Raw genomic sequence first — 24,752 nt, forward strand, 5'->3', positions numbered from 1 at the left:
TACATACACACATAGAATTTACTTTTTGAATATTGTTCATTTCACAATGAAATAAGATGTACCTTCTATAGATGAATCTGAGTTGATATAAGCAATGCTTCTCTCCTGTAGGATCTTTGCATTCTCCTGCAGTTGAAGCAAAGTTGTTAATTCACATTACTGCTATGAAAATATAAACAAAGTAACCACAATAATCTCCTGAAAAAAATGGCCTGTGATGTTTATGAGTCAAGCACAGTATCTGCCCATAACCACAATTTTAAAGGAAGTTCTAACTGCTTAGTTGATGATAGCAAAATAATAATAATAATAATAATAATAATAATAATAATAATAAAATGATAGTATTATGAAATGGTATACTAAAAGCAAAAGGCCCAGGAAAAAATATTTTCAGCTGTGATTCCTTGATTCTCCTGGGAGAAAGGCATTTTTTAAAACTATACACATACATGCATACCTTACTTTAGAACACACCAATAAAATTTATATTTATATGTGATAAACAAAGTAGAGAAAGCAAGCATCACAAACCGTATCTAATTTTATGAAGACATCTATGATCACTTTAAACATGTAAGAACTTAGACATTACCAACAGAGGAGAACTGGAAAGAACAAAGAAGATGCCTAGGAGAGGCTCTTTAAGAGTTAAGAAGCTGTAAGAAATACAAAAAAAACACAACTGTGAAATAGCATATTAAGATAATTTATAATGAGATTTAATTTACAGTATTATCATTTCATGGTCAACAACCAAAGCATGTAACTGTCGTGAAAGTAAAATAAATTAACAGCTTGCAGCTGATTATTTTCTAAGTTTACTGATTTTGTTTTCACAACACAAATAAAAAAAATACGTTTTGATAATAAACAGTGTTAGCCTAAAGAGTTACTCTACTTTGACAAACAGATGTGAGAATAAAAGTCAAATTCTATGCCCTAAATTTTCTCGAGTGGTTCTCTGTAGGTAAGGGAATCTATGCAATATCGTAACAAGCACCTTCCCCATTACTTACTTCAGCCCACTCGGTTGAACCCAGCAGTCCAAACTCCTCTGCATCCCAGCTGGCAAAGATGATGGTTCTCCTAGGTCTCCAGCCTGCAGCCATATTAGTGTACCTGGTTAGCTACACCTGCCTATAGCTACAGAACTATTAAGCAAGTGACTTTCAGTTAACAGCTACCAGAGAAATGTTAGTTACCTCCATTCAGCAGTTTTCCAAAACTTTGTGCAATCTCTTGCAAAACTGCTGTCCCAGTGGTTGGGTCAATCCCTCCAAACACCCAGGAGTCACGATGACCTCCTAAAATGACATACCTATCTGGACAAGAATGTGTTCAAGAAAGCTTTAACTTGCATACAGTACAGGCACTTGTCGTTTATATATTTAAATTAAACTTTCTCCTTCACAAGTTTTCTCCATAGAAGACAACCAACAGTGTAAAGTAAAATCTTTTAGAGTGGGAATATCCTTCTCCTGAATTTCAGGTTCAAATCAGCCGGAAAAGTATGTTATTGACAGAATTTCAGCTTTACTTAATCTTTGTTAAAAAGAAAATGTTTTTAAAATTTTAATGACTCACCAGGTTCTATAGACCCTCTGATAGTTCCAATTACATTGTAAATTCTTGTGATTTTGTTTATGTTATTAACATGCATTTTAACTTTCCTAGAATTTTGAAAAATAATAAGTTAGTTCATATGAAGCATTGTATTTGGTTTTATTTAACATTTTATTGAAAAATTCTAAAACTACAGAAAGCTGTACAAACGGACAGTGAATTCTCATATCTCTGCCACCTCAATAACTGCATTATTTGAAACACTTAAAAGCATCACCACAATTTCTTCTTATGTATGTAGACATGTACCTTGAAGTCAACTTAAAAAATAACAGTATTTTATGTTTTTCTTTATAACTATATTACTAATTCTTACTACTAACTAAAAATATTCTATTAAATGCCTTAATGTATTTTTTTAACTTTATACTCTCAGTATACAGGAATGACTGTTTGTTGTGTAATAACTGAAAAGATAAATCTATTGTTTGCACATTTTTTTTATAAATTCCTGCACGGTGATGTTGAAATAGATAACAGATCACGTATATTATGGTGCCCCTAAGAGTGCAAAGGAATTAAGAGGATCTATTCACACTGATGCAGCTATGATGTCATAGTATAATGCACTGCTTACATATTTGTGATACTACTAATGTAAACAGACACTGTATTGACAGTCATTAATCTAGAGAAATGCAGTTACACACAATGCATAGCGTACTTGCCTTGTCAAGTGTGCTCCTACCAACTAAAAGTGTTTCCCCTAAGACAGAATGCCATGTTAGGCCAACAGTAGACTCATTGTTCTTGTTTATAGCCTCGCTGAGTGGCATCAAGAGGCCACATTCAGTGACCAATTAACCATCCGTGTGGATGTAAATACAATCTGATGTTCCAACAAAAAACACTAAATACATCTTACTGTAAAAGTGACATGTGATTCTATTTACAGCAGTTTCCTGTACAATTACTTTCTTCATGACTGTGAAAGTGGTCTGTATATAGTATTTAAAATTGCCCTGAGCACTGTCTGAAAAGTATGATAAATTCTACTGTGAAGTAAGAATTTGGAAAGTTGTGCTAAGTGAACACTTACATAGTCAGACTTCCCTGGGCCATCATTTTGATTCTGACTTGGGCTGAACTATCGTTCACGAGTATAACCAATTTTAAGGCAAAGGTAAATTCAGTCAAACGTAGCCATACTTCCTCCAACCTACAAGCCATACACACACTATGTCCCAGAATAATATGCATAAACATAGGTTGCTTTTCCACAGGAACGGAAAACAAGCCTTTATTTATTCTGGATATAAAAGGAGCTATAATTTGTTATCCATGATTAATAAAAGGAAGAAGTCAGCTGCCCAACTTGTATGATGTGAAGTGCAGATTAGTCCATCTCCCTAACATTTTCTAAATACATAATTAATCATAATCATAATTAATGCATAAATCAACTAAAATTTTTCTTGATATATACATATTTATATATCAACTCCTTGAATATTAATTTGAACCAATTTTAGGACCAACTCCTAGTTCCTTTATTAACTAACAAATTTAATGATATATAGAATAAAGTCTCATGTCATACATGTCTAAAAGTTATTTCTTTAAATTATCTTTATCAGTTTTGAAAGTCCCTCTGTATGTGCCATAGCTTCATATTGAAGAAACATTATGGGCAGTTAAAAATCCATATTTTATGTATCTGTATGCTTCACTTTAATTTTGCTCTGTTGATTTTGTGTTTATTTGTATTTTTGCTTTTCTTAGGGAAGACTGAATTATTCTTATTGATGCAAGCAACATGAATTAGGTTTATGTCTTGTTACTTGATAGTATCTCTAAATGGACAAAGAGATTGTCAAGATCTCTGTGAGGTGACAGAGAAGAGACTTTGAGGGTTTGTTATTGTTTACTAAGTATCTATCCATTTTGAACTCAGATAGCAGCAATGAAAGAGAACAGGGTTGGATATTCATATTCTACACAAGTGTGTGTGTGGTAAAAGTAGTCTGTCAGCCAACATGAGTATTGGCAACTGAACTGTGAGAGCTCTTAACTGGCAAGCAATCTTTCCACACCACTTAGTAAACGCAGAGAAATTATGGATGTATTTTCTCCATGTTTGTCTGTTTCTGCTTATAAAGTATATTTTTAAATGCCTTTATCTTGTGCAATTATGTTATCTTTCCCTCACTCTAGAGAATATGTAAACTTTTAATTAAAAGAACAGTGTTCTGGCCATTCTGATGAAGAAGAAAACAGGAAACAAGTTAGGAACCTGCCACAGAGGGCCTCTGAAAGGCTCTACCATGAAGATTATCAAAGCAAATGCTGAGACTTATGGCCAACTGTTGGCCAGAGAGCATGGAATCTTATGAAAGAAGTGGGAAATAGTAAGATCTGGAGAGTACAGGAACTCCACAAGGAGAGCAACAGAAGCAAAAATACTGAACACAGGGTTCTTCCCAGAGACTCATACTCCGACCAAGTACCATGCATGGAGATAACCTAGAACCCCTGCACAGATGTAGCACATGGCAGTTCAGTGTCCAAGTGGGTTACATAGTAATGGGAACACGAACTGTCTCTGACATGAGCTGATTGGCCTGCTCTTTGATCACCTCCCCCTGAAGGGGGAGCAGCTTTACCAGGCCACAGAAGATGACAATGCAGCCACTCCTGATGAGACCTAACAGACTAGGATCAGAAGGAAGGAGAGGGGGACCTCCCCTATCAGTGGACTTGGGGAGGGGCATGTGTGAAGAAGGAATTAGGAGGGGAGGAGGGTGAGGTTTATGCGGGGATACAAAGTGAATAAAGTGTAACTAATAAAAGTTAAAAAAAACTAATAAAAAAGAAAATAGAAACAAAAAAAGAACAGTGTTCTGACTAAAATATGATGATTATTACCTCCATATGTAGCTCGTTTTAAGATTCCTATAAAAATTTAAAAAACTTTCACTTTAAATATTCTGAAAAAAAAAATCTTAAGAATAGAAACATATTCTGAGTATCAAAGCTCACATACATAAGCAAGACTGACTGACCAAAGTGGGTTTAATAAAATAAACAGCTATATCTTTGCTGATTTATCTGCACTAACTTCCCCCAGTCTTTCAGGTACATCAAACTTCCTACCATACCTGTGTTTCCATAACTACACTGCCTGCCTTCTTTCACTCAGCTCAAAAAGCACATATGGGGCTGGAGAGATGGCTCAGAGGTTAAGAGCACTGTTTGCTCTTCCAGAGGTCCCAAGTTCAATTCCCACACCACATGGTGGCTTACAACTATCTATAATGAGATCTGGTGCCCTCTACTGGCCTACAGGTGTACATGCAGACAGAACATTGTGTACATAATAAATAAATAATAAATCTTTTTTTAAAAAAGGCACATATGATCACTCCTCTACAACAGTCTTGTGTAAAAATGATACTGATTATAGCTGGCCAATGGTGATGCACACCTTTAATGGCAGCAATTGAGAGGCAGTATTAGGAAGATCCCTGAATTCAAGGCCAGCCGGATCTATAGAACAAGTTCTAGGACAGACAGGACTACATAGAGGTTTTCAAGCCTGAGTTAAAAACCAAAAAATGAAAAAATAAAAAAAATGCTAATTATAATTATACATTTATTGAGAATTGTTGTAGAACATAGTGCCCTCATTTTACCCTATATATGTCACGAGTAAAGTATAAAAAAATGAATGATTCCTTTCTCTCTGCTGCTTTTTACCCACTGTAAATGTTACTAGGAAATTTGATTCAAATTTTGAGTTAAAGTTGGACATGGTGGCACACACCTGTAATTCCAGAACTCTGGAAGGCAGAGGCAGGTACATTTTTGTGAGTTTGAGACCAGCCTGGTCTACAAAGTCCAGGACAGCCAAGGCTATACAAAAAAATGTCATCTTAAAAAAAAAAGAAAAAGAAAGAAAGAAAGAAAGATGAGTTTAAAATACCACTTGAAATGTTATAAGACTAATAGTAATATTTCATCTAGAATTATGTCACCACGGAAGAATTCAATAGTTCATTCTGTAATTCCTTCTGAGTTGATATAAAATGATTCTTTGCTCACTAGTGACAAGGAAAGAAGAGAAAGGTATTCTTTTCCTAGCAGAATATTATCTTGACATTTTCCTGTTTAGAAAAACAAACAAACAAACTTTCCCAGGCTATTAAAGAATTACAAAATTACCTGGAATATTCACTTCCTGTAAATCCAGGCCCAATATTGTAGCTAACATTTAGTGTTCCCTTCCAGCTTTTGTCTGGTGGAGCAGTTCCTCCCAAGTTGCTGTGAAGAGTACATGAAACAACAACAACAGAAAAGGTTAATCTTGAAGAAATAATAGGATTGAAAGTGGTACTATATATGTAGGAATTATTGACAGAAAAGGTCCTCATGAAGCTTTCCTTCTGGAAAGAGTCATAGCCTAGACACGTAAGTAGCATATAATGTGTTAATTATAAAGCTGAGAAGGAAAAAAAATAAAACCCAGAGGGCAGATGGATAACAATAGCCTTGTCACACTTGTAGTTGAAGAAGGCAGTTGAAGATATCCAAAAGAGGGAGCATTCAAGAATGTGTTACAAAGCAACTAATTTTTAAAGAAACTACTGACTACATAGGAGACTCCTATAAAAAATTTAGTTATGCTGGTACAGACATTTAGGAAATGGAAGCTGGGAAACAGGCAATGAAATACAGATAACACTACCAGCAAATATTGACTCAATGCTCACTCTGCCGTTTACTGCCCTCTGCTGTGATGTGGGGTGAAGCAGTACTGTTCCTGTTTCACAGGTAAAGAAACTAAATCAGACCGTGAAAAGTAACTGTTGCAAGATGGCACATCTGGTGGCCAGCATGACTGTATATTTATACCACAGATAAATAGCTAATGACTATGTACAGAATTCAAAGTATTTAATTGTTTTCGTATCAGTGCTGATTTTAACCTTTGGACAGAGCTTCGTATTTGAGGATTGCATTTGAGTAGAGAAATGATTTGTTATTTTTCTTATTAGTTAAGCTGATTGTTCTTCTCATGAAAACAGTGTTCCTACTTCAGGACTTATTTTGATATATGTTACTTCTAACATAATTGACTTATAGAGCAGAAAATGGACATTGCAGGTCAAGATACATTCATATCCAACTAAAGGACTATACCGTAATAGTATCTCTGCGTCTTTATATCCAATCGGATGTACAGGAATGTTCGGAATCCCCACTCCTTCCTCAACATGAAGTCTGAAGGTGTACTCTGCAATAACCAAGTATACACATGAAAACTATTAAAGAACATGAGTGAGGGCAAGATTATGCAAGAATTTCTTCTATTATTATTACAGCTGTGTTATATGTTTGAAATTAAAGGTTACCAGAAAGTAAGACTTTTATTTAAACTGGTTTATTTGAGTCAGCAGTAAATAACTAAATAAGTCATTTACAGTATAAGGTAAAATAAAATCATTGAGATTATAGATTTTTAAACTGACCAGCTTAAATAATTGTCTTAAACGTTCTAAGATTATTTTCTTTGCTCAAAAGACATTGTGAATTACTATAATGGAAACCCAGCAAACTGTATGCTTGGAAAATGTGCCTAAATATTCTAAAGCCACAGATAGTGAGGAAAACCCAGAACACTTGAGATCTTAAAAAATAATTAATTTACCCAAATAATAAGACAATATTTTCTTCAAAGGAAGATTGGAGGTGCTGTGGGACTGATAATCATTTAGGCCTAGCTATCAGGCAAGACAGACTAGCAAGAAAACCTTCATGTTCTTATCTGAATCAACTAAAATATGACACGACATAAAACAACAATTCTAAGGGTTTTTCTTATTAACTACTTTTATAATTGCTTGTTAAGAGAAAAAGTTTAATAATAAAATTATGAAAAGAAATCAACAAGTATACTAAGTTGATTGACCAGACATTCATAGAACAGCACATCTCATTAGGTGAGTAGAGACATGTAATCAATAGATTATATTGTGGGCAATAAAACATATTTCATTAAATATAAAAAATCATACAAAGTATATTGTTTGACTATAGTAGAATTAGGAATAAATACTGAAAAAGCAAACTCCAAAATTCTTGAGCAATTAAATATCAAACAAGGCAATTCCCTGCTAACCCACAAAAAACCAGGTAGACTGCCCACAGACTCTCCTGTTCTCTCAGTTCCAAACCCTCACTCTCATCCACAGCTCTATAGCAGAACACCCTTGGCAGCCCCAGCCCTACCCTACACCATCTCCTGTGGATCCCACAGTTCTCCTCCCTTCTTACCTTCCTCCCCTCCACTCATTGCTTTGTCCCAGATCCCAACCCCAGCAGGCACTCCCTGATAACCAAGGGACCTTTTCCTTCCAAGGCAACAAGTAGGCTGAAGGCAAATCCACACCTATCCTGCTGCTCCTGAGATCCAACCATCTCCTGCCCCAGTCTCATTCCTAGCTCTGTAGCAGGACACTCACAGTAGTCTTCCTTTCCTCTTTGGCCCCAGACCACTGGAGCACATAGATCCACCCTCAACCAGCCCTCCCCATTACCCCAGCATCCAACACCAGCAGGCATTCCCTGGGAAAACACCAGCCTAGCAGAACAAGGAAACAGCCACCAACTGAAGCCCAAGCTAACACACACTGGCCATCCCTGCCAGAAAACCAGGTAAGCTCCCCGCAGACTTTCTCTTCTCTCTCTGTTCCTCCAGATCCAACCCAAGTCTCAACCCCAGCTCAGCAACAGAAGCCTTGGCAACCCCCCTCCCCGATCTCTCGCTCACCTCTCTACCCACCCCTCCGCTGCTCTCAACTCCCGAGAATCCCTCAGATCTTCCACCTTCTAACCTTCTTCCCCTACTGGTTGCTGTTTCCCTGCCCCCAACTCAAGAAGTCTCTGTCTGCTAATGCACAGGCCACACCCTCCCAAAACCCATGTAGGGTTTCTTTCTGACCTTCCTTCTCTGTGCTCCCCCAGATACAATCCCCAAGTCTCCTCCTCGGCTCTGTAGCCTTCACTGCTGCCCTTCTCCCTTGCTCCCACTCCTGTGAAGCACAACAGATCTTCCATTTTTAACTTCCTTCCATTCCTTGCTTTTGTTCCTACCCCCCAAATCCAGCAGGCACTCCAGGTTACCCCACAGGTCAAACCTGCCAGAAAACCAAGTGGGCTGCCTACAGATTTTCTCTTTGCTCTCTGTTCCCCGAGTTCCAATCTCCAGTCTCATCCTTGGCAGCCTCTTCCAACCCCTGCTCCCATCTCCTGTGGATCTCAAAGTTCTTATGCCTTCTACCATTTTTCCTCAACTTGTTTCTCAGTCTCAGTCCCAACCCCAGCAGGCACACTCTCCTAACCCAAGGGGTTCTCCTTCCAGGACAAGTACCCTGAAGGCAGACCCACACCTCTCCAACTCCTCCTGATATCTAATACCCCCAGTTTCATCCCAAGACCTGAGCAGAAAATTTGTTGTGGGATCCCTTTTTTACTGACCCCATCTCCAAGCAATCACAAAGATCTGGTCCTTGAACCTTCTTTCCCCAACTCATCCCAGTATCAGTCCCTAATATCAACTGGCATTTCTGGTGACCACACAAGATGAGAAGGCCAGGAGAACAGAGAATACACAGCAATCACAGTTTCTTGAAGTATAAGGAGGAAACAGAAATTAAGGAACAAAACACTCACCCAACAAAGACAAATCTAGAAATCAGCACCTAGACCTATAATCACCCCCAATGCAGATACCCAGATGTCAGCGTGAAAACACAGTATCACCCAGGGCAATATGTCTCAACTAGAGCCCAGCTATCTTACCAGAGAAGTCCCTGAATATTCCAACATAGCTGAAGCACAAGAAAAATACCTTGAAACCAACGTTTTAGATACTTGAAGATGATACAGATGTTCTGAAGATGATAGAAGTCCTTAAAGAAATCCAGGAAAACACGAACAATGTGAGGAAGTGAATAAATTATTTAAAGAAACTCAAGAACACAGGGCTGAAGGAAAAAAAATAAAACTGTTCAAGATCTGAAAATAGAAATAGAGTTAATAAAGAAAACACAAACTGAGGGAATTCTGGAAATAAAACATTTAGGAATTTGAACAGGAACTACAGAGGAAAACTTCACCAACAGATTACAAGAGATGGAAGAGAGAATGTCAGGCATTGAAGATACCATAGAAGAAATAGAAACACTGATCAAAAAAAATTGAATCTAAAAATCTCCTGACACAAAATATCCCAAAATCTTGGACACTATGTAAAGGACAAATCTAAGAATAATAGGAATAGAGAAGGGAGAAGAATCATGGCTCAAAGACCCAGAAAATATTTTTAATAATATCATAGAAGAAAAATTTTCTAACCTAAAGAGGGAGATGCCTATAAAGGTAAGTAATGAACACCAAAAAGATTGGGCCAGAAAAGTTCCCTCACCACATAATAATCAAGACACTAAACATATGAAACAAACAACAACAACAAAAGAATATTAAAAGAATCAGAAGAAAAAAGACTAATAAAAAACACAGGCAGACCTATTAGAATTACACCTGACTTCTCAATGGAGACTTGAAGGCCAGAAGGGCCTGGAAAATGTGCTATAGACATTAAGAGACCACAGATGACAGCCCAGAATACTACACCCAGCAAATTTTTCAGTCCAATCTCCAATCAATGGACAAATGAGACACTTCATGAAAAAGTCAAATTTAAAAAGTATCCTTCCACAAATCCAGCACTATAAAAGATGGAAGGGAAAGTTCAAATCAAGTAGGTTAACTACACACATGAAAACACAAGACATAAATAATCTTACACCAGCAAAACCAAAAGAAGGGAAACACACCACCACTAACAATAACAAAACAACAAGAATCAACAATCATTGGTCATTGATATCTCTCAATATTAATGTCTCAATTATGCAATAAAAAGACACAGACTAACTGAATGGATGTGAATACAGAATCCATCCTTCTAGTGCATCTAAGAAACACACCTGAACATCAAGAATAAACATTACCTCAGAGTAAAGTGTTAAAAAGATTTTCAAGCAAATGACGTTAAGAAGCAAGCTAGTGTAGCCATTTTAATATCTGACAAAATGGACTTCAGACCCAAACTAGTCAAAAGAGATGGAGAAGAACAGTAAATACTCCTCAAAGTAAAATCTACCAAGATCTACCATGATGAATTCTTTTTATTTTTTATTTTTTAGAGAACATACGAATAATTGCTTTTTAAAATTTTTATTAATTACAGTTTATTCAGTTTGTATCCCCCTGTAGCCCCCTCCTTCATTCCCTCCCTATCCCACCTTCCCTCCCTCTTCTCCTATGCCCCTCCCCCAGTCCAATGATAGGGGAGGACCTCCTCCCCTTTCATCTGTCCCCAGTCTATCAGGTCTCATCAGGACTGGCTTCTTTGTCTCCCTCTGTGGACTGGTAAGGCTGCTCCCCACTCAGGTGGAGGTGATCAAAGAGCCAGCCCATGAGTTCATGTCAGAGTGGGTCCTTGTTCCTATTACTTGGGTACCCTCTTGGACACTGAGCAGCCATGGGCTACTTCTGTGCAGGGGTTCTAGGTTATCTCCATGCATGGTCCTTGTTTGAAGTACATGATGAATTCTTAATGTCAATGCCCCAAACACAAGAGCGCACAAGTTTGTTTTAAAGCACACACACAACTACTACCACTACTACAGTTTAAATCACATATTAACCTATATACCCTAATAGTGGGAGGCTTCAGTACCCCACTCTCATAAATGGATAGGTCATCCAGACAAAAAATAAACAGAAATATTGGAGCTAACAGACATTATAAATCATATGGACATAGCAGATAGTTACAGAAGATTTCACCCAAACAAAAAGAATATACATCCTTCTCTGTGCCTCATGAAACTTTTTTCCAAAACTAACACATACTCAGTCACAAAGCAAGTCTCAACAGAAAAAGAAAAATTGAAATAAGTCTCTGGATCCTGCTAGACTACATGAATTACAGTTATCAACAACAGAAACCTTACAAACTCAGGTAAACCAAACACCTCCTTGCTGAATGAAAAATGGGTCAAGACAGAAATAAAGAAATTAAAGCCTTACTAAAGTTCATTGAAAATGAATATACAACATATCCAAACTTAAGAGACACAATGAAAGTGGTGGTAAGAGGAAAGTTCATAGCTCTAAGTACCTAGGTAAAAAATTAGAGAAATCTCAAACTAGCAACTTAATAACACCTGAAAGTTTCAGAAATAAACACATCTAAGAGGAGTACATGGCAAGAAATAATCAAACTGAAGACTAAAATCAATAAACTAGTAACAAAGAGAATAATACAAATAATCAATGAAACAGAAAGTTTGTTCTTAGAAAAAATCAACAAGGTAGACAAACCCTTATCCAAACTAATTAAAAGGCAGAGGATATTAGCCATTAAGTAAATAATAATCAAGCTACAGTCCATTTACCCAGAGATGTTAGGTAAAGAGGGAAGGTCTAGGCAGAACACATGGATCTCCCTAAGAAGGGCAAATAGAACAGATTTTTCCAAGATTTCAGCATCACTCTGGTATCATGGCACAAAAATACAAGAAGGTGTCAATACAATTATAACCATATGCAATAAAAATTGAAAGAAAATTTAGCCCAAATCCAATAACACATTTTTTTAAATCACAATACATTATGACAAACCAAATATGGTTTCTATAATAAACCATACTTGGCTTAATATAAGATTTGCAGTTGCTTTAGAATTCAGAAAAAAAATCTGTATCCTATAACAAAAGTATCAATATCAATATCAACAGTATCACTATCTCAATACATAGAAAAACGATTTCCTGGCAAGTACTCTAGTCACACTGTGGTGCAAGCATCTTTTCTCAGTTGGGAAAAACCTAGAACTACAATGATATTTAAAAGGTAACTGGATGCCTTTCTGTTATAGTAAAAATAGGAATACCCACTATGGTTGTACTGGAGGTGCTGACCAGTATAATAAAGAAAGAAAAGAAGTAAAACACATTCATATTACAAACAAAAAGAACCACCTTCATTTGAAAATAATATATCATCTATGTAAAAGCTAATGAAATTAGAAAAAACTTAGAGCTGATTGGTCAGATCAGTGAGTTTGTAGACTACAAGATAAATGCATTTCCTCTGCAATTCATAATGCATCTATTAATAATTAATAAAAAATTAAAATTGAGTTTTAAAGTGTCACAAAAAAACTTAATTCTATGATATGACTATGGATAAATCTGTCAAAAGAAATGAATGATTCATACAATATAACTATAGAACATCCCTGAGAGGAATTAAAGTATGGAGAGTTCTTTCTATCTGTCTCCAGATCACTCCAAATTTTAATATAGTACTTCTCCCTGACTCATATACAAATTTCATGCACTCTGAAATTCCAAGGAAGTTATTGTTATTGTTATTGTTATCATCTAGCTACTTCAGGGTAGTGAGGTGGTTCAGTGGGTTAGGGCACTTGTCCCAAACCCTGATCAGCAGAGTTCAGTTCCTATAAGGTACACGGTGGAAGGAGCGAACTGAATCTCAAAAGGTGCTCTCTGACTGCCACACTAGCACAGCAGATGAACAATGCATGTGTATGTACGCAGGCACACACACACACTCACACTAAATAAGTAAATAAATAAGTGCAAAAAAAAAAAAGTGTAGTGGAGCACCAAGGAAGCAGAGACATCTCTGTGAGTTCGAGGTCAGTATGGTCTATATAAAGAGTTTCCAAGAAAGACAGAGAAACATAGACCCTGTCTCAAAAAAAAAAAAAATTAAAGAAATTAAACTAGTTTTAAAATTGGTAAGAACCAAAAATCCACAATAGTTTCTTAAAAAGAGGCCCTGCACCTATGTGTTTATGAGCACTGATTGAACTCAATGAGTCATTAAATAAAAATTTTAAAAGGTAGACATGGTGACACATGCTCTGAATCCCATCACTCGGATCTCTGTGAGTTCGAGGACAGTCTGGTTTACAGAGTGAGTTCCCAGGCGGACACTTAGAGCCTGTTTCTAAAACAAAACAAACAAAATAAATCTCCCCAAAAACAATTCATGAAGTTGAGAGGGGAACACAGAAGAGGTCTTAGGTTCAGAAGGGTTGATGTGTGTTGGAGGGGGGTAAATATAATAAAAATACAGTGTATGTATATATGAAATCCTTAATGAACACTGAAAATATATTATAAAAAGAAGAATCGTAATTTGAGAATTTGATCGCCCATTAGAATGCAGAACTAAATAGTGTCACCACACTAACTGTTGACAAGGCTGTAGGAAGTATGTTACCACATGAAAATTTTCTTAAAACAAACATTAAACATCCAACTAACAAAACCTTAGGCCATTTAGAAAAATATAAAATGTAAGATTAAAAGTATGCATTATTTTGAATATGAATATCAATATTTCTGAACCTTTTAAAAATAATCTTCCCATGTCTACATCTGGTGTAAGTTTAAAAGCAAAATAATACAAAAAAAATTACTTATTTCCCAGCAATAAGGATCCAAATAACATAAAGGCATATATAATCTTAGTTCTGCTGTGACCTTTAATGTTTATATGCACCTAGAACAGCAAGGAATATTTTACAAGAGAGATCAGCTAACAGGTTTGTCCAATACCTTTAGCTGGATAGCCTGGAGTGAGGGGGTCACCGGCCCCATTCAGATTTAAGACATTTCCTCTCTGAGCAGCATCTCCAGGAAGGTTCCATCCTTTGGGATATGGCTGCACCTCAGGGGCGAAGTAGTCAGCTGGATCAGAGTACAGGATGATTCCCAAGGCTCCAGCTAGCATGGCATTTTTAACCTGTAAGAGCAGTATGTAATACAACGCAGGAATGGAGATGACTGGCTTACTCCTACAAAATTAGTTTAATAACTGCTTTTGATAGTGTTGTAATAATATGTTTGCTAGCTTTGCTAGCTTTTGATAGTGTTGTAATAATATGTTTGCTAGCTTTGCTTTCAAGCTAATTTTCTTCTTGGTAAACTTAACAAACAGTCATTTCCTTTACAAAATCTTAACTAAGTTATCTCTTTTATGAACTGTTCCTGTCATTTCCAGAACTGCAAAATTAGTCTCCCTTCTTCTATATACTTCCTATTTCATGTATTTCCTTTGTTATTATTTTTTATTTTTCTATATTATTATAGAGAACCAACAACTAACAATATTTGCATCAAATGAAGAAAAGTTGTTAGTTATAGATGTTTTGTTTTCCTATTTGAATTTGGAGTTTGATTTTCCTCATCGCTGATATTTGAATTTGGAGTCCTGTTTGAATTTGGAGTCTGGGCTTTCCTCATCACTATCAGCTTTGAGTAATTTCTAAATTGTACTCTACTGTGTCTCTGCAAGAGGATTGTCTTCAAAGTCATAGCCAAACTAACTTGAAGGGTTTTTAGAGCTGTATTCCTTGTGCTGGACCTCACAGGCGTTCTGTGAGCTGCTGTCATGGTGATGAACATGCAGAATCTCATCTTGAGCAAGATCTGGAGATGTCTACAGCCCATCCGAAGGTACTGAAAGATCTGGTCTGTTAAGTGGGATACAGCAAGAGATACCCAAAATGTGCAGATAATGGCACTTGGCAGATATTATCTCTAGCCCCTCAGTAATCTTTGGGCATCTTGCAATGCTGAGAGATGTGATTCAAGTGCAGAAAATGGCTGCTATTTTTATAATGTCATTCAACAGTTGAGTGCAGTAGGAGACATATAAGTGTTCCAAGTTCAGTGAGGTTTTGCAGTGTGTCTGAATGCCAAGGTCACAGAGAAAGTTCCCTCAGTTTTCTGTGTCTGGAAAGTATGGTCATGCCCTCAAACACAACAGATTGCTTTCAAAAGTCTAGTAGTCAAGCAGGAAGCCAAGGGCCTTGAATGAGTTCCTTTTCCTCTTCTGCTAACTGGTCAGTCAGTATTCTGCCTAAAGAATTTCTTTTAAGAACTTTGCTCCTTTCTAGGGTTATGCCTTTGTTGAAGAGAATTTTTTTCTATTTCTGTCATAGGACAGTCCATAATATATTAAAATATCTCTCTGGTGTTTGTCTCCCCTACTAACATAAAGGTGTTGTTGAGAGTGTGAAAAATACTAAACTCTCAAACAACTACCCACCGAAATCTTGGTGAGTAAGCACTTCCCAAATATGTAACTCTGTGTCCAACAGACAGTGTTTCCTCCAAACGTAGCTTGGTAAGCTTCTACCATCTGAAGTTGCTCACAATGCAGCACTTGATTCTCTGAGATAACTGAGTCCTTAATCATTAGCCGTGTAGCCGAAGGCAGGGAACTCTCACTCCTGGCTCACTCGTATGGGTCACAATATTAAGAAAGCACTCAGCTGTGTCAGTGTCCCTACTTTCTGAGAAGGCAATTTGATTATTCCATCAGAGTTCTGAGAGAACATATGATATTATCATACACTCCATTTTTAGGAATCTATATCACAAAATTATATGCAAATATTTCACACATATGTAGAATGTTAACAATGGAATTATTTATAGTAGTAACATATTGAAGCCCATCAAGGAAAACATATATCAACAGGAGAATAATTAAATTGTTCATCAGTTCTGAAAAATATTATGTCCACATTTAAATGAATGAGGCATTTAATAAATAGTCATAGAGAAATCACCACCATCAGTTTGCTACTGAGGTGCTTTCTAGTGCAGACTAAGATACTATAAAGATCTCTATGAAATTGGTATTATTAACATTCCTGTTCACTCATCCTGATGCTAGCACAGCAAGAGTAAAAAGTAAAAAAAAAAAAAAAAAAAAAAAAAAAAATCTAAAGATTCAGTGTCCACACTCAGCCTGACCCAGGTGTGCTACTGTACTGTATAGCTCTGTGTTGATAGAGAGTGCCTCCAACTGACTTTTTTAAAGCAAATACTACATTTGTAACAAAAACAATTTCCTTTCTAGAAATATAAAGTTATGTAAAAATAAAGTTTTCTGTTTACCTATGGAGAACAACCAAAAGGTAAATAAAATTAAAAGGAATTTTCGAGAGGGAATATAAGTGACCATTTACGTTTGTGTGACCCTGTATCTCCCCTTCCCTCCAGGAAAAAAGAAATACCCCACTTTATTTCCTCTAAAGATCTTCCCATATCTTGCAATAACAATCTTCCCAGTGCAGGTGATGTTCATCCCTCTTTCTAGTTTGAAGAAGTCTTCAGTACGCGCGTAGTTCACATACGCAAGTTCTCCCTACGAGGGAATGGAAAAGACACATGCGCTGCTGCCTTAAAGACAAAATTAAAGTAAGTCGCTCAAAACTGCAGTCTTCTTTCCTGACTTAGATAAATTATCATTTGGAACTCATTGCATATCTGTTTAACACTTGAAAAAGTTCTTTAAGGAGTTGTCTAAGACATATTTTAAACAGGTGATATCCAGAAGAAAATATCAGCAGAAAATACGTGCTGTTTGAACAATCTTAACTGTGTTTTAATTGTAATTTTCTTCTTTTTTTTCAATCTTTCTTTAAAACAGTTTTTTTTTAAATACAGTATATTCTGATTACAATTTTCCCTCTCCCAACCCCTTCTAGTTTTTCCCCACCTCTCCTCCTATCTGGATCTATACCCTTTCTGTCGCTCCTAAGAAAACAAACAGGAGTGTAAAAATAATAATAAAATAAAATTCAATAAGATAAAATAAAACAAATAATCAGAATAGGCTAAAGCAACTGAACAAGAAAAAAAGCCAAAGAAAAAGTACAATAAGTGCAGATAGATCCAGAGACACACAGAATTGCATATAAACACAAAACATAAAACAAGTGCCATAATGCATATGCAAAGGACCAGTAAGATTATTTTAAAAAAAAAAAGAAAAAGCCCTGGCTTTACATTATGAGACAAAGAACCTCCAAAGATGCCATTGCGTATAGGCAGAACGTGATTGCACAGTGTGTAAATATTCAAATGGTGACTTCTGTGTTCCCATATCTGGCTGCAATCCTTGTTCTGAGAATCTCCTCTCTCAATTTTATGTAAAAATTGCTCCTCAATTGTTCCTTGATATGTCAATAAAGAATCTTAACAGCCAATATCTGAGCAGGGGAGAGAAAGGGCTGGACTTCCTGCCAGCTGGGGGATGGGGAAAGGAGAGAAAGCAAGTGGGGATTCAGCCAGGAAGAGAAGTCTAGGAGTCAGCGTTTGAATCTTTACACACTGCACAATAACATTGTGTCTACAGCTGAGTTCATTTTGTGTTGACAATCTTCTGCTGGGCAGAAGTGTGGCTTGTTTCTCTAGTGATACTTCCAGGAAAAAAAACTAATTTTTCATTTGCAAGTGGCTATCAATTGGAGATAGCTTCTGAAATCCAAATGTGTTTCATTTCCAACTACAACATTATTTTAAGAACATCTGTCATATGAACTACAAAAACAGATGGATAAAAATAATTTTAAATTAACATCATAAACAGTGGAAAAAGCTGCTGAAAGCATCTGTTGCCTTCCTTGAACTAAAAGCGCATTTCCGACAATTGTGTCATAGCATATCTTTTAGTGCGTTTGTTTCCTTTAATTTCTTTTTCTTATCATCTTTTCTATCATTTAAAAACGTCATTTTAATTTTTGAAGATGTTCATAATACTGAACATTAACAATGAATACACATATATTTAGTCTCCATGTGAATATTTCTTAGTTGTATTCCCTACACAGGCCCTTATACATAAAGAAAGGTGCAAAGATGTGCTTGATTAGACTGGCCTGCTCTTTGATCACCTCCCCCTAAGGGGGGAGGAGCAGCCTTACCAGGCCACAGAGGAAGACAGTGCAGCCACTCCTGTTGAGACCTGATAGACTAGGATCAGAGGGAAGGGGAGGAGGACCTCCCCTATCAGTGGACTGGGGGAGGGGCATGGTTGGGGAAGAGGGAGGAGAGTAAGAGGGAGGGAGGTACAGGGGGGGATACAAAGTGAATAAACTGTGATAGATAGATAGATAGATAGATAGATAGATAGATAGATAGATAGATAAATGTACTTTGTTACCTCTGGCATGCCATGGGCTGAAAATGCATTATATGGTGGTACGATGTTTGTAACATTCTCATATCCATCTGGGGGTGGTTCAAGGTATGATGTTTTAAAAATCTAGCAAGAATTCAAACATGTCAAGTTACACAGAATAATCCCAGATCACAATTAAGGCATGGCCCATCTTGCCCCCTAAGTTACATTTAGTATTGTATATCCCAGGGAAAGGTTTTATACTTAAAGAGATAAATCCTACTGACAACAATGAGTAAGTTTTACATCATATGCAAAACAGTAGTCTTAAGTGGTTAAATGTTCTCTTATTAAATGTGGAAGTAGAGCTGCAAAGGTGCCATTCTTGGGCTGGGGGGTAACTTGGTGGTCGAATGCTTGTGTAGCATGCTGAATTCCATCTCCAGCACTGTTTAAAAGCAAGCAGATAGAATGAAGGCTAGCAATGGTAGTACTTTTGTAATTTCCTAGTTTGTTTTTTCAGCTTCTCTTGCAGAGCACTTCCGCCCCAGCCCTTACCATTATTTAAATGGTTAATACATTCTTTCCCTATACCACTTTTTGACCAATTTTCTACCCCTTCCAGTGTAATTTCACTATTAAAATTGTGCCAATAGCTAATATGCATCTGCTGCTCAGCTTTTCACATTCCTACATATAAGAGCCAGATGATTATTTAGCTTTGATGTTGAAAAGCAACACATTAAAATTAACTTTTATCTTCTACCACCCCTAGGCCCACTTATGGCTCTATATTTCCCACCTGTGAACAGTATCACTAAGAAAGTCACCTACACCAGGCATTTGAAAAATGGACAGTCATCCTGAATATTTACTCCCTTCTTTCTTACTCAAGTCAGCTATGAACCATTATAGTAATTTGAATAGGAATGACTTCATAGACTCATGCATTTGAATGCTTGCCCCATAGAAAGTGGTACTCTAAGCAGGTGTGGCCTTGTTGGGATGGGTGTGGCCTTTTTGGAGGAAGTGTGTCACCGTGCAGGCAGGCTTTGAGCCTCAGATGCTCAAGCTAAGTCTAGTGTGGCACAGAATCTCTTTCTGCTGCCTTTGGATCAATATGTAGAACTCTCGGCTACTTCTCCAGCACAGTGTCCATCTGCATGCCGCTATGAGGATGATGAACTAAATCTCTAAAACAGTAAGCCAACCCCAATGAGCTGTTTTCCTTTATAAGAGCTGCTGAGGTCATGGTGTCTCGTCACAGCAACAAAACCCTAAGACAACCACGCAGCTAACACACTTCCAAACTGCTTCTCAAATTCATCTTTCATCTTTATTCCTGCTAATACCCTAATTCAGGGTGTCATCTTTGACTTGCACTATTATCTTAAGGTTGTAACTTTGACTCTATGCAGTGTCTATATGTGAGGAGCAAAGTGTTCTGCCGAACACGTCTTTTCAGTCATATCTTTTTCTTACCTAATATTTGTCAGAAAGTCTCATAACTGAAGCTTGACATTTAACTCCTTAAGATATAGTCCTTTCTAAGGGGTTATCTCCAGAGCACATGGACTAGTTTATCCCTTTGTGTAGTCCACTTCACTTTCACACTAGTGTAATATAGACAGTCTTCAGATCCTCCCAATAATACTGAGCCGCAATATACAGTCATGCATTTCCAGTGTTTTCCTCTCACTAGAACTCTCTTACCTTGCTTTACTTTTTCATATGGTTAAACTCTTATTGTCTTTTACAACTCATATATCAACTCCTCCAGGAAGACCTTCTATCTTCTTGTTTACTCTAAATGACCTGTTCTTATGTAGATCAAGAATCTTACTTCTCTCTTCACAGCACTTTCCCCTACTGATTTTAAATGACAAAGTAGCCCTTTGTCTGCCTCACCTTACTTAAAGCAAAAGGACTATGTCCAGTCCAAATCTTTATTCTGGCCTAAAGAACTTTATTACAGTTAACACAAATAGACACTGAAGAGTTTGTACTATATCAACTTTTCTGAATTATGTAAATGGTACTATACTATTGACAAATTTCTATTGTTATTTGACTCTACATTCAAATCAATGAAGAAGCAAGAAGCAACTGATGAATTAGGCATGGTTGTGTGTAACTGTAATCCCAGACCTCAGGAAGGAAGACAAGAGGTTGTCACAGAGTTGAAGCCAGTTTGGTTCATACAGCAGATTCCAGATCAGCAAGAGCTAAAAAGTAAAAGCCTGTCTCAAAGGCAAAGCACAGGACAGAGATTACAAAATATGAAAACTCCCAATGATTCTATATCACCTCAACTCCGTGTTCATCCACAATTGATACATAGTTTGCATTTGTCTCATTTGGATAAGATAAGAGAACATCATAATGAACCAAGTTGGCTGAATCTAATCCAAATTTCTTCCACTGTGTTTGGATTTTCTTGGCAAGCTGTAAATTTTGTTCCGTTCCTGCCAGATGAGGAAGTTTTGTAAAGGAACTAAAATGAGAGGAATAAGAGTGACAATTAAGAGAGAGAATCTAAAAGATGCTCATCTTTCAGGCAGCCAAGTATCAATTATGTATCAGACATAGAAAAATATCAGCTGAATATACTGGTTTGTTAGACATGTCTATTTAAAGTAATTAAAGAACAACTTCAATTTCCATGTTGTCCTCCCTCTAGAAAGAACAGAATCTGTGGTGCACACATTAGCGCAGGAACAAATGTGAGAATACACCTTTAAGAATGCCACAGGTCTCTAGTGATGATGCAACACCTTGATGTTTATGAATAAATAGAGGACATTTTGAGGGAGGAGTCTTAATACTTTCTCAGAGCCAGCCAGGTGCTCTGAATTTGGCTTAGATGTTTCTGTCAACTGTAACATGTATATAGCAATGTATTTATTTCATTGAAATTAAGATCCATGATACTTGGTTGTGGAGATAACCTAGAACCCCTGCACAGATGTAGCCCATGGCAGTTTAGTGTCCAAGTGGGTTCCATAGTAATGGGAAGAGGGACTGCCTCTGACATAATCTGATTGGCCTGCTCTTTGATCCCCCTGAGGGGGGAGCAGCCTTACCAGACCATAGAAGATGACAATGTAACCACTCCTAATGAGATCTAATAGACTAAGGTCAGAAGGAAGGAGAGGAGGACCTCCCCTATCAGTGGACTTGGGCAGGGGCATGAGTGTAGGAAGGGGGAGGGAAGGTGGGATTAGCAGGGGAGGAGGCAGGGGTTTATGGTGGGATACAAAGTGAATAAAGTGTAATTAATAAAAGTTAAAGAAAAATTAAGGTCCATGAAATTCTATTTTCTAGTGCTAAGGTGTTGTCTGTAACATGAAAAGTACACATTTGTTGAAATGCTTTGGGTGATATTTTCATAGTTTTGGGTGTAAAGGAGCTATAGCATTTTAATAACCCCACAAACATAGTGGTCAGTGAGATTTATTTTGCTTTAGGTGAATAATATGTTTAAAATTTCTTCTATTTCCCACTTACATCAATATAGAAATAATAAACAATTATGTAAATTAGTTTTAAAGCAAACTAAAGGATAACCCACCCCAGAAAATACATGGACATGAAGATGAATTTTCCTCGAAAACCTAGTACCAGCACTTTCACATTCATCTGCATCCTCACAACATTTTGCAAATGAGGTAACTGAAAATTTAGTTCATATGTTTACAGCTAAAAAGTGCTTGGGCTAAAACTTAAATTTCTGATTTGAGAAATAGTATTTCTCCATAGTTGATCTCATATTATCATACGACTGCTCAAGACACTTTGACAGTCTGGTATATTCTACCCTATGTTCATACCCTAACATGCATCTAATCCATTCTTTGATCTTTCAGCCTCATTCACTGTTACTGTGCTGCAAGCTTCTGCTCAACAGGAATTAATATTTCTACTTTTGTTCTTTTCCAGCCTTTTTAGAGTTTGCGCAGGCACCTTTTCCCGGACATATTTCTCTATCTACTTGAATTGTTCCCTCTCCCACCTGCAAACTATTATGGATACATCAAGCTCTGGAAAACTTTCTTTCTCTACCTTGTTAAGTGAAAACTGTAGGCTATAGATGTTTAACATATCAACTATTTCTTTCTAAAGTACAAATGAGTTTAGTAAGTTATTTTACAGCTAGAGTGAAAAACATTGAGGCTAGGTATATTTAATTTCTACTTTACAGAGTTGTGTTGGTTGGATGTCTTACGGTTTTATTGTTGTGAAGAGACATCACGGCCATGGCAATTCTTATAAAGGACTTATAGTTTCAGAGGTTTAGTCCATTATCATGATGGAGGGAAGCATGGCAGCATAGAAGAAGACATGGCCTGACAAAGGAGCTGAGAGTAATCCATTTTGATCCACACGAAGCAGTGGATTCCACAAGGTGAGGAGCTTGAGCACAGAGGACCTCAAAGGCAACTCCCCATAGTGACACATTTCCTCCAACAAGGCTGTAACTCCTAATAGTGCCACTCCACATGAACCAAGCATTCAAAGATATGAGCCTGTGGGGGCCACACCTCTTCAGACCCCTACATTCCACTCCCTGACTCCCATAAGCTTATAGTCATAACATAATGCATAGTGCATTTAGTTTAGTCTCATCAGTTCCAAAATTCTATCATAGTCTCAACTTTAAAAGTCAAAAGTTCAAAATCTCAGAAGAGATTAAATGCAAACTCTTAAGTGTAATATCTTATAAAATCAGAATAAAAAAAACAGGTCACATACTACCAACAGACAATGGCACAGGATACATATTACCATTTCAAAAATGGTGGAAAGGCAGGATAGTGAGGAAATACTGGACCAAAGCAAGACCAAAAACCAGCTGGACAAACTCCAAACTCTGTGTCTCCATGTCTGATAGAATGGTGCTCTTCAGATCTCCAACTCCTTTCAGCTATGTTGACTACAACATAGCTCTTTTTCTTGGGCTGTTTCTGCTCCCACTTAGCAGCTCTCCTCAGCACATATCCCATGGCTTTGGTATCTCTAATTGCTTGGGGTCTCCAAGGAAATCCAGGCTTCACCTTCACAGTTTCACACAATGGCCTCTCTGGGCCTTAATGCAGGGACACCCCTGCCACATGCCTGTGATTTTCATATTTATGAAGAGAGATTCCACAACTGCTTTCTTTCTATCCTGCAGTCTAAATCCAGAACCATGTGACTGAAGCTACCACGTTCTGCTGATTGCTGGGGCTGGAATATAGCCCCCTTGTTCAATTACATCTTCACCAGCTTTCTATTTTTCAGGGTTTCCTTCACTGCCTAAGCTTGGCTGTTTTGGAACTTGCTCTGTAGACCAGGTTGGCCTTGAACTCAAAGATCTGCATGCCTCTGTCTCCTAAGTGCTGGCATTAAAGGAGTGTAGCATCATGGCTGGATCTAATTTTCATTATAGATCTTTATAACCATGACCACTATGTCTCAAGATCTGGGTTAAAGGTGTATGTTGATCTGGATCAAAAACTTGTGTCATCCTACTTCAAGATCAGGATTAAAAGCCCGTGTCTTCCAGTCTCAAGATCCAAATCAAAAGTATGTTGTCCTCCTGCCTTAAGATCCCGATCACATGTTTTTGTGAAACTTTCTTTCAGCAGACTAATTCAATGAGCCAACCTAAAGATAGCCTATGTTATTTTGCTCTGAAGTTTTTTGAGAGGCTTGATTTCAACAGGAGTTTAAATCACAAACCTCATTGTTGCTAAGGTGCACTGTTATTCTGTGGGGCGATTTTTTGTGAAGTTTGGTTTCAAGAGGAGACTAAATCACAAACTTCATATTTCCCAAGTATCCTGTTTCCTGCAGTGGTGTTTTTCTGAAGTTTGGTTTCAACAAGTGACAGCTTCACGAACTAAAATGACCTGTTTTATTCTACAGTGGTATTTTTATGAGACTTGCTTTCAACAAACTTTGTATTGCCAAAGAGCCCTGTGTCACTCTGCAGTAGTGTCATTGTAAAGTCAGTGTTGACAGGAGAATAATTCATGAAGCTCACAACATTATGTTACTAGTAATGCCTTGTTTTTTTCCTGCAGTGTTGTTTCTGTGAAGTTTGGTTTCAACAGGAGGCTGAT

The 24,752-nt window shown here is 37.2% G+C and overlaps 1 protein-coding gene across 3 annotated transcripts in view; it reads right to left on the reverse strand.

Moving 5' to 3' along the window:
- The window catches only part of Naalad2 (N-acetylated alpha-linked acidic dipeptidase 2), a 55,754-nt gene that overhangs the window by 27,291 nt on the left and 3,711 nt on the right, over positions 1 to 24,752 (reverse strand). For 2 of the 3 annotated variants that reach the window (XM_060369805.1, XM_060369808.1), the window contains exons 3-12: positions 20,956 to 21,142; positions 18,691 to 18,792; positions 16,765 to 16,890; positions 14,289 to 14,475; positions 6,766 to 6,859; positions 5,788 to 5,886; positions 1,588 to 1,673; positions 1,206 to 1,325; positions 1,020 to 1,102; positions 63 to 126 (exon numbers count right to left, since the gene is read on the reverse strand). In XM_060369805.1, the coding sequence (XP_060225788.1) occupies positions 63 to 126; positions 1,020 to 1,102; positions 1,206 to 1,325; positions 1,588 to 1,673; positions 5,788 to 5,886; positions 6,766 to 6,859; positions 14,289 to 14,475; positions 16,765 to 16,890; positions 18,691 to 18,792; positions 20,956 to 21,142 (1,148 nt within the window). The remainder of the gene's footprint in view (positions 1 to 62; positions 127 to 1,019; positions 1,103 to 1,205; positions 1,326 to 1,587; positions 1,674 to 5,787; positions 5,887 to 6,765; positions 6,860 to 14,288; positions 14,476 to 16,764; positions 16,891 to 18,690; positions 18,793 to 20,955; positions 21,143 to 24,752) is intronic. The other variant, XM_060369815.1, reaches the window with a different exon arrangement.

The sequence above is a fragment of the Meriones unguiculatus genome, chromosome 1, assembly GCF_030254825.1.
Source record: "Meriones unguiculatus strain TT.TT164.6M chromosome 1, Bangor_MerUng_6.1, whole genome shotgun sequence".
Classification (NCBI taxonomy): domain Eukaryota; kingdom Metazoa; phylum Chordata; class Mammalia; order Rodentia; family Muridae; genus Meriones; species Meriones unguiculatus.